Source organism: Aulonocara stuartgranti, assembly GCF_965226115.1.
Source record: "Aulonocara stuartgranti genome assembly, chromosome: 12".
Lineage (NCBI taxonomy): Eukaryota > Metazoa > Chordata > Actinopteri > Cichliformes > Cichlidae > Aulonocara > Aulonocara stuartgranti.
Genome location: NC_138948.1, coordinates 11,419,953 through 11,435,402, shown reverse-complemented (window position 1 = coordinate 11,435,402; position 15,450 = coordinate 11,419,953). Strand labels below are relative to the sequence as shown.

Genomic DNA, 15,450 nt, shown 5'->3' with positions numbered 1-15,450 from the left:
CCCCACTGACTTACCCACACACAAACACACACAAATCCAATTCATTTGTCATCTTCTGCATTCCCTTGTGAATGTTTGAACTCTCTCCAAAACACTGGCACGGCGAGGGAAAAAAACGGCAATAACACAAAATAGGCACAGTAATCTTCTATCAAAGCAGGTCTCTGCATTTCTGGCACTGGAATTCTCTGTGGAATAATGTGATCCAGCTTTGAGAAACAAGTGGAAAATGACTGGAGGCTAAAACAACTAATGAATACTTACACCGAGATGTCTGGTAGAACACATGTTTGCAGCGGGCAGCTACTGAGTGAGCTTGGGAGAGGCACTTCTGAGGGGGTTGTTCAGGTTCACAGCCTTTCCTCTTTCCTCTGAGATGGATAAATAATTTTCTAGCATTTTAGATCAACATGAGGCCCTTCAGCACGTGCTTATTGTGTGCAGACAACCACGTTGTGACCTCAATATAAATTTGGAGATAGTCTTTTTTTTAAAAACAAACAAACAAACAAACCAAGCATGAGTTTATGTGCAATGAAAATTTTCATACAAAGTTTTGGAAACATTTTTTCTCTAAATGCAACTGATGCCGAAAACAAAACTGCAACTAATTATAGATAATTAATTAATGTCTACGAAATTTCAAACATCATCACCTGAATTCCTGGTAATTATCAGAAAAAGAATTTGTCGTGGAACTTGAAGCCTGATGTGGATTTTTTTTCAGTACATATCAAATCTGATGGAAAAAAGTTAAAAGATATTCATATTTCACACAGTCCTTCTTTTAGTATAAAAAGAAAACATGTCCAATTTTCGTACAACAAATTGGACACTGTGCACCTCTACATTCAAAAGCATAATCGCTTATGAATGCGAAGATTTCTCCTATAATTTGTTAGCATTTTTGTCATAGTCACATTAATATACTGGTAGTATATTGTGTTCATTTTATTACAAATATAAGCAAATAATAGGATTACTCCCTCTACTAACATTTTCACTGTTAACTAGAATTAAATTGAAAACTAAAACAAAGCGTGACAAAACATTTTTGTCATTTGAAATGAAATTTTTAAAAAAACCTGTAGTCTAACTAAAACCATATGCAGCTCTTTTTAAGTTTTGTCAGAGTTTTCAATCCATCATACATGAGGAGTGTAACAGGGCAGCCTTTCACAGCTGGATTTACAGTGAGAGGTATTTTTTCACCATATAGCTCTCAGGACATGACAATCACTCATATGTTAAGCCTTCTCACAAAACAATCACCCTGTCTTACGGCAGCTGGCAGCCTTAAATACTCTCAGCTGTCACAGGCTAAACCATTATTCCATTAACAGGTGAGTTCTCAAATCCCAACCTTCCACCACATTATATCATCAGTTTCAATAAATACATATAGACATACATTTTGAATATGTATCGAATATGTAAATGAATAAATATTTTACATTTTACCCTTAAACCTTACCATTATTATAGAAACACCAAAACCCCAAGATCAAAGATTCCCCACACTCCCTTGACCAATGGCCTCTCCTGGTACCTTTAACTGGTATCTGGACACCTGGGGAAACATTTGCCCAAACATCCTGGAGAGCACAGAGGAAGGGAAGGTGAGTCATCACATCTCTGTAAGTCACTTCTTTGTACCGCCTTTACCTCTAGACCTTGCACACATTTGCGTTAGTTCTCCTTACCTTTTGCTTAGTAACAATTCTTTTCTCCTCACAGACAACCGCCACATTTCTTGATGAGGAGCAGCTGTGCAGGACCTGGAACAAAGTCTACTGGCTAATTATTAAAATACTCAATAAATACTCAATAAATAATTAAACTTCTTGTATGCAAATGTTATTGATGTGCTTAAAATGCGACGCTAAATAAAGTGCAAGTTAAGGTGTTTTTAATAAAGTGAAAGGTAGTCCTAAAGTGCTGTACAACTTAATACAAATAATTGTAGGAAGGGGGAGTCTTCCTTACAAGGAGATTATCATATTTAAAATTTTGTATAAATATCTGCATTTAAACGAGTTTGTCTTTGTAACTCCTATTACTACTGCTACTGCTACTAATGCTAACATTAATATTAATAATCCTTACAAAATTTAACAAAACTTGACAAGTGGAGGATGAAAGAAGGGATAAATAACATATGATAATTCTAGAGCAGATGAAAAGCGTCTGAAAATCAGGTAATTAAGAAACCAGGAAAAATCCAGCAAAGACCTGACACAGGAACAAAGTGATCCATCTGGCCCTTCAGTTGATCCAAATACTGCTCATCGAAGCCTCATCAGCAATGGTCTCGGTGCTTTCTGGAGCACATTCTTAAGAAGGTGAAACTGGGAGAGAAGGTTCAGGCATGTCCAACAGATCTGATGGAGTAATAAATCCAAAAGTTGAAATTTTCTTTTAAATTGTCATCAATATGTAAAGAGGAAGACCAAAAAGGAACATATCAACTGAAAAGCATCTGATTGGCAGCGGCTCCATTTTTAGGATGACTATGACCCCCAAATGCTTCTAGCTTTGAAAATCCATCATGAAGTCTGGAGAAATATTCCTAAAGAACACTTAAAGAAGTCTTGCTTAAGAGCGTTCGTGTTGTGTGAAGAATACAGCTGGTGGTGCCAAATATTAAAATAATAAATAAATATATATTCCAAGCAGAGTTGTGCGAATTTAGTTTTTCTCATATAATGGATTTTCATTTAAATTTGCAGATGTTCCATAAATGTTAAATATACGTTTCAAGGCCTTTGTGCAGTAATCCATTCAAAAAATACATTACTGTTTTTAAGCGTTAAACGATCCCGTGCAAGACGGTATTTATTTCAGCGCCCACTTCCACTCCGTGCCACTAGAGGGAGGCAGATTTTTTTATTCTGGATAATCAGTGACAGCAAGTTTGTTGTTAAAGGAAGTGGCCGAAAAAGTTATGTAGCATTACACACTGATACTATCCGATAGAGAAAAGGCCACCATGAAAGAGAGATAGGACGCGTTTTACAGTAAAAAAAAAAAAACAAGCACTTGCCGCTACGCACGGAAAACGGCAGCTGGAAGGGCGACCGGAACATCTTCGTTTATATCAGATGCTGTATTAAGAGCCGAGGCTGACACCGAGCAGTCATGAACGAGAATTTCGACCGAGCTCCCGGAGCAGGGAGATCCCGTAATTTTCCAGCAGACCCCGGACTCATGACAGGCGCTGGGGACGCTGACAGCAAGACCCCGCTCTTCAACCAAAGAGAGCCGCTGAGACAGCCGCGAACAACTCCTCCTTTTACCGAGAACAGCATTGGCTCTGTCAGCGACATACCTGATGGAGGTACGGAGCTGTCAAGCAGCAGCTCAGCTAATGCAGCTAGCTGCATTCAGATTCGGGTATTTGTCATTTTAACTCAATGGCAAGGAGACCTAAAGCACAGAATGTGTTTGTTTGAGTGTAAATATTATCTGGTTGACATTTTTCCTCTGGGGAGCGCTCGGTTGTGATAAATCTGGAGTTGACATTAGCTAGCTGCTAAGGGAAAGCTAACCGTAGTGCTTTTCGGTTGGGAAATCCACGCGTTTGTTGGATTTCATGTGATCTTAGGCATCATCTAAATAAAGCTCGCACTTAGTCAACTCTGTCTTACTCAGGTTAAACTTGTGCTTGTACTTGTAGAGTTGGTTTAGCTAAAGTTAGCCCACCGTCAGCGCAAAAGGAGGAAGAACTAGCTTGGCACTGGGGAGGGAAGCAACGATTTAAAAAAGCTCACGAGACTCCGTAAACGTCCAGTTTTTGCACGACTAGAAGCCTGGATCTTGTTTCTTAAGGGGTTACTTAGTAAAGAGGCTTTCATGAAATTGTCAGAGGACCACACTTTACAGTAAGAGTAAGTCGGCTATCATGAATGTAAGTAATACTTGATGGAGGAAAACGCAGTATTAGTCATCTAAAACCTCACGAACTATCAGAAATACACGAATGGTGCACAAATGACAGGGAATGAGGTCATGAAGAATCCGTAATTCATATTTGTGGCGCTTCAGATAAAGTGGTGGTTTAGTTCCTATTGAAAAAGAGTGGTTAGCACCTTTTCTATGTTGATATATTTGTTTCCATTGCTAAATAGTCTTTAATCAGTAGGATTATATATTAAATAAAGAAATGACCTTTTTTGCAAGTATCTTCATAAGTCTGCGCTGTACCTAATCTGTAGCCTACATTATAATCAATGCAGTCCTTTTGTGGACAGTTAAATATCTTTATGCAATTATTACATTATACAGGATGTCCCATAATGATGGAGACACTTTAAATTCAAGTATCTTTGAAAATAATAATGATGTTAAGTGCAAATATTACAATTTATTACATATTCTTCATATTATCTAAGATTTATGAATTACCTTCCTTAGATGGTCACCAGGAAGAGAACATTTATGCACTTTATCCCTTTTAATCCAAACAGCGTCGCTTAGCATATAAACTGGAATGGATGCAGTCTCTCTGGATGCTTTGTTTTACCTCTGCAGCTATGCAGGATTTACCTGAATGCACACTTTCCCTGAGGTAACCACACAGGAAGTAGTTCACTGTGGATCTGGATAACCACTGAATATCACCGAATCTCAAAATTAAGTTTCTGCCGAATTGTTCTGCAAAGAAGATATCAGATACCTGTCAAGAATATATCACATTTAAATTGCCAGTGTGTAAATACACAACATTTCAAAGACAGACAAATGAACGTGCGCTGGTAAATTAACAATAAAATGTGTCCCAACATTATGGAACATTTGCATTCACTGCAGATTCTGCTGCCCTCTTGGCCAAATAGCTCTTGGAAAAAAGGAGAAAAAAAAAAAGAAGACATATTTACTGTCAGTGAGACTGAATAAATAAATACATTAAAATCACTTTGCCAAAAGCTGATTGTAGTGTCTGCCTTCAGGAGGTAATGTTCTTTCTGCATCAAAAGAAGTTGTCATTCGTCAGGGATATTTTTGAGAAATTATATAATACTTTTTTTGTCAGACAATCAGTTTTGGGCACTACACACCAGAATCATTTACATATTTTAAGGTCAGATTTTTCATCATATAAATGAGTTTTGGCATCCCAGTGTTTAAATTGAGGTTGGGCTTCTCCTAAAACACAGTACACCTTTTAATAGTGCAAAGTTAGTTCTGTTGAACTAACAGTAGACAAAGACAGTACCATGTCTTGGTCTTTGCTGTTGTTGTGTTGTTACACACAGCTAACATTCATTTCTCGTGTTAAGTTTTTGGACAGTGCTGCGTCTTATATTACCTGTTTTATTTGGTGGTCTAAATGTCATGTCAAATCTGTGTGCATGCTGCAAGCAACGTCCACCTGTTGTGTCAAAGGTGTTAAGTATTTTTGTTAAGGGAATCAAAAGTCCAAAAAAAGTAAAACAATGACAGAGACCATGTAGTGCTATATATTGTCCACTCGTCCAATGATAAAGCTTGTTCCTCAGTGTTACAGACCTTCTTTGTTGCCCCAAAGATTGTTAAAAATAAACCACATTACAGCAGTATTTTTTTAATTTCTCTTTTTTAAAAACACCTTTGTAGTCTCCCATAAAGCAAAGCCTGGAAATATTTTTGTTTTTCCAGATTATAGAAGACAAAGCAGACCTCCGCAGAGTCCAAATTACAACAACACATCTGCTTCAAGAGGTGGTAATGATGTGGATTCCATGATCAAGTCATCAAAGCTTTCAGCTAATGCTCCCGAATTTGTGCCTTTGGGATTTAACCAATATGATGTAAGAGAACAGTTTCGCACTACACATTGATCCTGATGCGTTTTATGGTGATAGTTTTTGGAGTTATTGTTGAATTTTTCTCTGAATTTTCATGTTTTTCTTTCAATTTTTGTATAGGACTCCGCTTACTATGATGACAGCGATGCCTATTACGGCGAACCAACTCTGGCTGATACAGTCACAGACTTTCTTGGCCACCTGAGTTCCTCGCCAGGGTCCTTTGAGTCAGATGTTGAAGACATTACTGGTATTCTCAATTCCTGGGTTACCACTGAAGAGTTGTTGAAGGAGCTGGTGGAGCTGATCTACACACAGGTTCAGTCTTTAATTTTAGGCAGTGTATAATATAATTTAAAACCTTTAGACACATATTTACAAAATGCATTTACAATACATGCAATTTTGTAAAGGGGGCCTCACTAATATCTTTGCCTTTCTTTTTATTGCAGTCCACTTCTATTCCAAACTTCGCTTATACTGGTGCCAGGCTTTGTAACTACCTTTCCCATCATCTCATAATCACCCCGGCAAGCGGCAACTTTCGTCAGCTCCTTCTGAAAAGGTCTTTTTTTCCCCCTCTCCTTCTGATTTGTATGTATAAAATTTGGACAAGCTCCTATGAAAAGTAAATCGAGATGTATATAACCATTTTTAACCACTGCACTGGGCAGGATCAATATAAAATAATACAAATTTATTAATTGTTATAATACTGGCACTCTCCATCTCTGCTTGTTGTAAGTAATTAGCTGTAATTAAAGATGGGAATTTTATTTTCTTCACTATTTCTGCAAAACTTTTATTTTATTTTATTTTATTTTTACTTTATTTTTTTTAAACCAACACTCCAAACTATGGGGTCAGACTTTTACCCTGTGACCTGCCTGGCATATAAATGTAAGAGTTAATAAACATATGTAAGGTGTACAGCACCACAGAATGTCACCCATAGATTCAGTTTGTGACTTCAAAAGTAAGAATGTTGTCTGTTGCAGATGTCAAACAGAGTTTCAACAAAGGGATGCAGCTGTTCGTGGAGAGCCAGAGACTCAGAAGAAATTCCACTCGTATGTGCTGTTTCTGGGAGAGCTGTACCTACATTTGGAGGTAAGAACTCAGAGTCGCTGCAGTCTCTCCTTTGGATTCTGCTTGTGTTGATAGCTGGGAGGTGTCTGCTTACCCCAGTGAGTCTTTTTCCTATAGTAAGACTCTATTGTTCAAAAGAGCATCTAGTGTTAGTAGTCCTTGGTCTGTTCTCAGCCTTAGTGAGCCTTGCGCAAGTGTGCATCAATCAGTTCTCCATCTGCTGCGGGTCCTCGTTTAGAGCTACAGATCACAGCAAAGAAAACAGTTGCTAGCTGCAGTCAGAAGAGGTTAGTTTTCAATCTTCCTGATGTCAGGAGAAGAGACTTAAGGCAGCTGATATAGACATGTTAACAAGCAATCTGGGCAACATCTCAGTAGGAAACCACAAGTATGGAAATGCAGGTTAGCAGTGACAGAGCTTTCAAAGTAGACAGAATGAATCGGCCATTAAATTTATAAAACCATCGTGTTTGCTCTCAAACAGATGAAAAAATGCCAAAATTAATCACCAAATATAATTTGAGTGTTTGAAATGCTGCATAGCTTAGTGTCCTAGTGTATGCAAGGTTTTCTTTTAATAAGCAGCCTCACTACTTTCCTGGCAGCTAGTTAGTAATCTTGTCTTTGGAGCTAGGAAGGAGCATCTCACAGTGTAAGTCCCACAACGAGGTAATTGCAGGCTAGCCAACGCGTTACCAGGCTAACAGCTGACTGAGGAATCAGCTGACTGAACCTGCTACCAGGGTAACCAGATAAAATGGGGCCGAAGAGGACACCGACAGCTGAGGAAGTCGAGGACATTAAAAAGTCCCTTGACTTCATAATGGAGGAAATTTCTACTATCAGGTTGCAGCAGAAAAATATCATTGAAATTGTGGAGGAGGTAAAGCTCCTCCGCATCCAAAATGCCGAAAAAGATAAAAAGATTGCATACCTGGAAAGTAAGGTCGCTGACCTGGAACAATACTCCAGGATAAACGACGTCATCATCACTGGGCTCCATATTAAACCCCGGTCATACGCTCAGGCGGTGACCGCTGACAGCAACGAGGAACCTGGAGAGCTTGACATTAGCTCCACGGAACAACAGGTGGCTGCTTTCCTGCGGTCCAAAGGGATTGCCCTGGACTGTAACTCTGTCGAAGCATGCCACCCTCTTCCCAGGAGGAACGGCAACATACCGGCTATTATATTAAGGTTTGTAAATCGAAAGCACAAGATTACGCTGCTGAAACAAGGAAGAAAATTAAAAGGATCTAATGTCTTTATCAATGAACATCTAACCAAACACAACGCTGAAATAGCCAAAAAAGCGCGACACCTTAAGAAGCTGGGAAAAATCCAAGGCACTTGGACGACGAACTGCAAAATATTCATTAAACTAAACGGATCACCAGAGGAAGCCAAAGTTCTGACCATTAAAAATATGGCGGATCTCGAAAAATATCAGTGAGCAACACGATCTGGACGGCAAACAAGGTAACAGACAATCACACACTCACTTATGACACACACTGGAAGGAAGAACTCAGATACATCTGGAAGAATCAGCTGCATCAGTCAGACAGTTGCAGAATATGATCAATTGGAACTGAAAACATTTAACTATATGGATCACAATACACACGACTTGGAATATGAAATAGATCCAGACAACAACTTTTTCTCATCTAACAATAACAATTGCTGCTACTATACAAATAAAGACTACAATCAGAGGATTAAAACTGAGAATAAATTATCAATTATCCACTTTAACTGTAGAAGTCTCTATGCTAATTTTAGTCATATCAAAGAATATCTTAACCAGTTTTCACATCCATTTAGTGTCATTGCCTTATCAGAAACTTGGATCAATATGGAAAAAGGAACAGACTTTGAACTGGAGGGTTATGAATTCACATTTATAACTAGGCGAAACAAAGGAGGAGGAGGAGTGGCCTTGTATGTGGACAAATCCTTGAAATTTAATGTGGTGGAAAAGATGACGATGGTGATTGATAATGTACTAGAATGTATTACAGTTGAAATTTGTAAAGAAAAAAGTAAAATGTAATCATTAGCTGTATATACAGAGCTCCAGGTAGTAGTATTGAGACATTTAAAGACTGGATAGAAGAAACATTTATTGAAATAGCTCGCAAAAAAGTTTTCATTTGTGGAGACTTCAATATTGATTTGCTAAACCCAAATAAACATAAAACCACTGAGGAATTTATAAACACAATGCACTGTATGAATCTATTCCCTAAAATTACTAGACCTACCAGGATTACATCACATTGTGCAACTCTCATAGACAACATTTTTGCAAATGACATTGAAAATAAGACTGTAAGTGGACTCCTGATTAACGACATAAGTGACCATCTTCCAATTTTTACAATCTATGATAGGAATTACAAGATCAATAAAATGGACAGTAAAAAAGAGTACAGACGAGTAAGAACAGAAGAAAGAATGAATGCATTTAAAAAAGATTTATTGAAGGAAAACTGGGGTGAAGTATATCAGGAACAGGACGTTAATAGTGCTTATAATAAATTCCTTAGAATATTTACATTACTGTACAATACCAACTGTCCAATAAAGCAATATAGTAGGAAACAGAAATATATGGACTGTCCATGGATAACAAAAGGTCTGCAAAATGCATGTATAAAGAAAAATGCTCTATACAGAGAGTTCTTAAGAACGAGAACTAAAGATGCTGAAATCAGATACAAAAGATATAAAAATAGGTTAACTAATATACTTAGATTTAGTCAAAAGGAATACTATAAGAAGCAATTAGATATAAATAGAAATAATAATAAAAGATTATGGGAAATCCTGAACAGTGTTATAAAATGTGGGACTGGACAAAAGAACTATCCCAAGTATTTCATTTGTAATGACCATGAAGAATACAATATGGATGTTGTGGCAAATAGTCTCAATGAATTCTTTGTAACTGCTGGACCAAATTTAGCAAGAACAATCACTCATCCTGGGAAAGCACAGGAAAAACCCGATACACTGATTGACAGAAATCCATATTCTATGTTTCTCACAGCCGTTGATGAAAATGAAGTTCTTGAAATTGTCAAAAAATGTAAAAATCACAAATCTTTGGATTGTAATGATATTGATATGATAGTGGTTAAAAGAGTCATTGAGGCTATTATAAAACCATTTACATACATCTGTAATTTATCATTTCAAACTGGTCGATTTCCAGACAGAATGAAAATAGCAAAAGTTATACCTCTATACAAATCTGGAAACAAACACCATTTCACAAACTACAGGCCTGTCTCTTTACTACCTCAATTCTCAAAAGTTCTTGAAAAACTGTTTAAAAACAGACTGGAAAAATTTATAGATAAACATAAACTACTCACTGAGAGTCAGTACGGATTCAGATCAAGCAGATCAACATCATCGGCACTATTAGATTCAATAGAATACATCACAAATTCCATAGACAAAAAGCAATATGTGGCTGGGTTATTCATAGACTTGACAAAGGCATTTGACACTATAGATCATGATATATTAATAAGAAAACTGGAACGTTATGGTGTCAGAGGGGTAGTTTTAGATTGGGTCCGGAGTTATTTAAGTGACAGAAAGCAGTTTGTGAAAATAAATGGTGGTTGCTCCTTATGTATGGACATTGCTTGTGGTGTACCCCAAGGGTCAGTTTTGGGTCCAAAATTCTTCAACTTGTACATTAACGACATCTGTAAAGTGTCCAAAGTATTAAAAATGGTTCTCTTTGCTGACGATACAAACATTTTTTGCTCTGGTGATGATCTGCAGAATTTATTGGAGGATATGACCAATGAAATAAGTAAAGTGAAGTTCTGGCTTGATAAAAACAAATTATCATTAAATTTGAATAAATCTAAACTTATGTTATTTGGAAATAGTAGTTTAAATACAAATGCAAAGATTCAAATAAATGGTGTTGATATTGAAAGAGTCAGTGAAAATAAATTTCTGGGGGTAATAATAGATGAAAAACTTAACTGGAGAGCTCACGTAAGATATATTCATTCCAAAGTATCACGAAGCATTGCAGTACTAAACAAGGCAAAACAGGTATTCGACAGAACATCACTTCATATTCTCTACTGTTCACTGGTTTCACCATACTTAAGCTATTGTGCAGAGGTCTGGGGCAATAACTATAAAACCACATTACATTCACTTTTTACTCTTCAAAAGAAAGCAATTCGAATCATCCACAATGCAGGTTATAGGGAACATACAAACTCACTATTTTTGCAGTCTGAAATATTGAAAATTGACGATATAGTGAAATTCCAAACAGCACAAATTCTATTCAAAGCAAAAAATAAAGAACTGCCAGGTAATATTCAGAGTATGTTTTTTTTGAAAGAAGGAAGTTATAATTTAAGGGGTTTTTGTAACTTCAAAACAATGAAGGTACGTACTACAAGAAAAGGCTTTTGTGTTTCTGTTCATGGAGTGAAACTATGGAACAAACTGAATATGGAATTAAAGCAATGTCCAAACATAAAACTGTTCAAAAAGAGTTATAAAAATATGATCTTCTCGATCTATAAAGAAAAGGAAAATATTTAAATTAAGTGAATGTCTCTATTTAAAAACAAACAAACAAAAAATTCATGATGTGATATTATAGTATATAGTATATCAGAAATCTGTTCACTATTTTTATTACAAATTATATCAGTAAGGAAGCTGACTAAATATTCACTGATAATTTATGGGACAGGGGTGGGATTAAATAAGTGTATACTTCTTCCCACTCCCTTTCAACATGTAAATTAATCAGAATGTTTTTTTGTATGTAATTTGTATAGTATATTTTTTTTCTCTCATTTCTTTTCTAAATGTACTTGTATATTGTTCACATGTTGAAATAAATTACCAATCAATCAAACACCAGAATACTGACCAGATTACTGTCATCTTTTAATTGTGTCATTCACTTTTCCACATGTGTGTAAATCTTTTATCTTTTAGATAAAAAGTGGACAGGGACCTCCAGTTCGAGCACGTGTCCTACTAGGTGCTCTGAAAGACCTGTTGATCAGTCTGTTCTCCAGTCCTGTGGATGCAAATCTCATCTGCGCTGTCAAACTGCTTAAGGTGTCAGAGTTCAGTTGAAAATGTTACCAGATTTTTAATTTAATTTAATTTTTTCAAATCTTTTGATGTTTGTCCATCATTAATGGAGGAAATAAGAATGTTTTGAATTTGCAGTTGACAGGTTCTGTCTTGGATGATGCCTGGAAAGAGAGTGGAGAGTCGCACATGGGAGAATTAATCAAAAGAATAGAAGATATTGTTCTGGATGCTGCCTGCAGCAGGTGTGACAACCAGTCTGATCTTTTATGTACCGCTTCTTCTTAAATCGAACTTTGTAGTTAAAAAGAAAGACGCATAGTCGCCTCTGATGGTCACATGTGAACACGTTCATCAGGTCATCAAAAATCTTTTGATTTATTTTCGTGAAATATTCATGAAAATGAACACAATTTTCTAAATTTCTAAACTTAGGATCAAGGGAGCATGTGCCATAATTTAAGATTTAGCCGTAAATTGCCATATCAGCTTGATTAGAAAAGTTTCTTATTAATATTTCTTCTCAGAGATGTGAGACAGATGCTTCTTAAACTAGTGGAGCTGAGGTCCAGTGACTGGGGCAGAGTCCTTGCAGCTGCAGCAGCTAGCAGTGCCACACCAGACAATGACCCCAACTACTTCATGGTCAGTTTTAACTGTGGCATGCTCCTCATATCACTCTTTTTGGCTTTCCTTTAATTCTGCATCTTTCACTCCCTCTTTATTTCTTATTTTTCATGCATTTGTGTTTCAACCTTCCAGAATGAACCTACATTCTACACAGAAGATGGCACTCCTTTCACAGCAGCAGACCCAGGTCAGTCTACAGATATGTCCATGCATACAGAAAATTAAAAAATCAGCCCTTCATGTGGATATGCACACATCTGTAGGCAAGGGACTTTTTAAAATATATGTGCGTTTTTAAACTGGCTCTTTTCAAGTTTCTGTTTCCAGTCCACTTGCAGTCCTTTTAGGGATTGTCTAGTAGCGTTTGAGCAGGCTGTAGGTACATACTATTAAGTTCAAACAGCAGCATGTATTTGCCGAATAGAACAGAATCTTTCTATTAATTGTTCTAAATTTGACCCGTGCACAATTACGTCTGTGTTGTTCAACACATTTTTAAATGTTTTCTTGGCTCTCCTCAGTCAGGTCATTGTCCTGTATGTAATTTACATGCTGCTACTACTTTAAGTTGGCATACGATTATGATGCTGATCTTGTTATCTCTATGGTTTTACAGATTATGCTGAAAAATACCAAGAGATGCTGGACAGGCAGGACTATTTCCATGATGTATATGGTGAAAATGGAAATGAAATGTAAGTACCCACTGTAAATGTAATTGATAAGGATCATAAGGACTTATTTATTTATTTTTGGTTCCCCCCCCCTCTTATCTTATTTACTGAAGCTTCTTGCTTTGTTAACTAGATACACCTGTTAATTCTCTGCTAATGCATATAGAAATAGAGGAATACATATAGGGAAAATAACACAGAAAAAGTAGAAGTAGATAAATTGAAAGAAAAATACACTTAAAATGCAGTGTGACAACATAAATGTGGGCTTTAATACAAACACAGATAAAGTATTTGTTAAAAAGCTTTATTATTTTTGGTGAACCGGATTAATTTACTGGCTAATTTCTTAGTTTGACAGTTTTGCCCTCCATAGTCATTCACCAAATGCTGAATTTGCTGAATACAGCATTAGCATTTTTTTATTTTTCATTTTTGTACATCTGAATGCCCTTCAGGCACACAATTAATCCACACATGTAATGTGTTGCAGACATCATTGTGGTTCTCTTCTCATCTAATATCAAACTCCTTGTTTACTTTGGCAAGTAAGAGTATGTAAACCTGGAGAATTACAAATGTGAGCCGCTAAGTGCAATAATTTGAGTTTTTCTGTAAAAGTATTACACCTTTCTCATAGTGCGCACACACAGTAACACTGCAGGTGCACTAATTAGCTTAATCTTCGTATCATGTTACCGTGGTGTCATTTAGACCACATTTTGTATGAATTCAACCGTGTCACCATGCTTGCACAACTTTGGTCATGTGATCGGATAGTAGCTTCCCAAGAGAAGTCATGTGACCACCACTGACCTGTGGGCCCCTGAGCTTGGCAGCTGTGTTTGACTGCCCCACAATGCAACAGGGCTGTCCACAGTCTCAGATTCAGTTTAGTCAGCAGCTGGGTGTGAAAGAGGGCTTAACTCACTCCTGCTCCCCCCCGCCCGCTCTTTCTCTCTTTCTCAGAGCTGTGTGTGTGTCTCTCTGAATATGCTTTGAAATGCCAAATACTTTAATGTACACATTTTACTTTTAAGGATCTTAAAAGTAACATCCATGCCTCTAAATCCCTTGTGTTGCATTCACAGATACGACTTTGAGGACGAGATGGAGCCAGAGATGATAGAAGCTTTTGAGAATTTTTGTTTAGAGTCGGAGAGGAAACGACAACAATGACGTGAGAGCGAAGAATCTGAAAGTCTGAAGCAGGCATATACTGTACTTTTCCCACTCAACGTGCCGGAAGAAAAAGAAAAAACTAGCATTTGATAGGCTCAGATTTTTATTTTACTGCAAGCATTTTAACAAAACGAGCTGTTCATAGTTGCATTAACGACACTGTTTTCAGTCAGTGTTGATTAGAAAAATTGGGACAATCAGTGGGATAACTGTTCAGAAGGTTGAAGAATTTAGACTTCTTTTGACATGGAAGCTTTTTCTTTGTTCTTTTGAAGTAGCTTCCAAGATTTTCTTTCCTTTGCCTAAACTAAATGCCAAGAGGGAAGTAGTTTGCTGTGGATTTATTTTTTTTGTTGTTGTTGTTATTTTCTTAAAGGTGGATGTGTTTTAATCTAATGTGTGCATAATTTGTTAACTGCTAATTAATTCCCCCAGTCTATAGGTAGAGGCCAGAAAAACAGCATCACAGAGATGCTTTATTCTGATGTTAAATTCTCTGTAGATGAGTGAGTTGGTTGTTTTACTACGTATTACAGCCTTTATCCCTACTGTTGTGATATTGCATCACACCGTCGATATTAAATACTATATTTTGGGCTGTTCACCTATTCATCTGGCTGCAGCTAACTGAAGTGTTCCAAAGCTCTGTGGAAAGCTGTGCCAATTAAGAAATGTTGTATAAGAAAATATTTAAATTCATTCACAAACTGTGAAGCGAACATTGACACAGACCTTTGTGGAAAATTCAGAGCTTGAAAACTGAAATCTGCATCTAAATCCAATTGATTTCCTGAATGTACTTTCAAATATATACACATCTTGCAGGTCAGGGTTGCATAACTAAACTGCAGAAACTGACTCCTTGTTATCCCAAGACTGAAAGACTGTTTACCAGCAATCTGTGGCTCCCATAAAACGGAATGTTGTTTTATAGTTTGTAAATATTATTTATAGTATTGTTTGCCTGCAATAAATTCTTTATAATGTGA

The 15,450-nt window shown here is 36.8% G+C and overlaps 1 protein-coding gene across 1 annotated transcript; it reads left to right on the top strand.

Annotated features, from left to right (window-relative positions):
* Nucleotides 1-2,914: 2,914 nt before the first annotated feature.
* Nucleotides 2,915-15,450, top strand: paip1 (poly(A) binding protein interacting protein 1). The gene is made up of 11 exons (XM_082555088.1): nucleotides 2,915-3,337; nucleotides 5,638-5,789; nucleotides 5,907-6,104; nucleotides 6,239-6,351; nucleotides 6,785-6,896; nucleotides 11,874-11,999; nucleotides 12,114-12,220; nucleotides 12,503-12,620; nucleotides 12,738-12,792; nucleotides 13,222-13,300; nucleotides 14,371-15,450. Exons 1-11 carry the CDS (start codon nucleotides 3,139-3,141, stop codon nucleotides 14,456-14,458), a joined length of 1,347 nt encoding a protein of 448 aa, XP_082411214.1. The 5' UTR covers nucleotides 2,915-3,138; the 3' UTR covers nucleotides 14,459-15,450.

Bases quoted from the DNA above. Each gene is read 5' to 3' on its own strand.
- paip1 (XM_082555088.1), top strand. From the start codon at position 3,139: ATGAACGAGAATTTCGACCGAGCTCCCGGAGCAGGGAGATCCCGTAAT. The intron at 6,105-6,238 runs GTTCAGTCTTTA...TTTTTATTGCAG, and splicing joins TGGAGCTGATCTACACACAG to TCCACTTCTATTCCAAACTT. The intron at 13,301-14,370 runs GTAAGTACCCAC...TTGCATTCACAG, and splicing joins GGTGAAAATGGAAATGAAAT to ATACGACTTTGAGGACGAGA.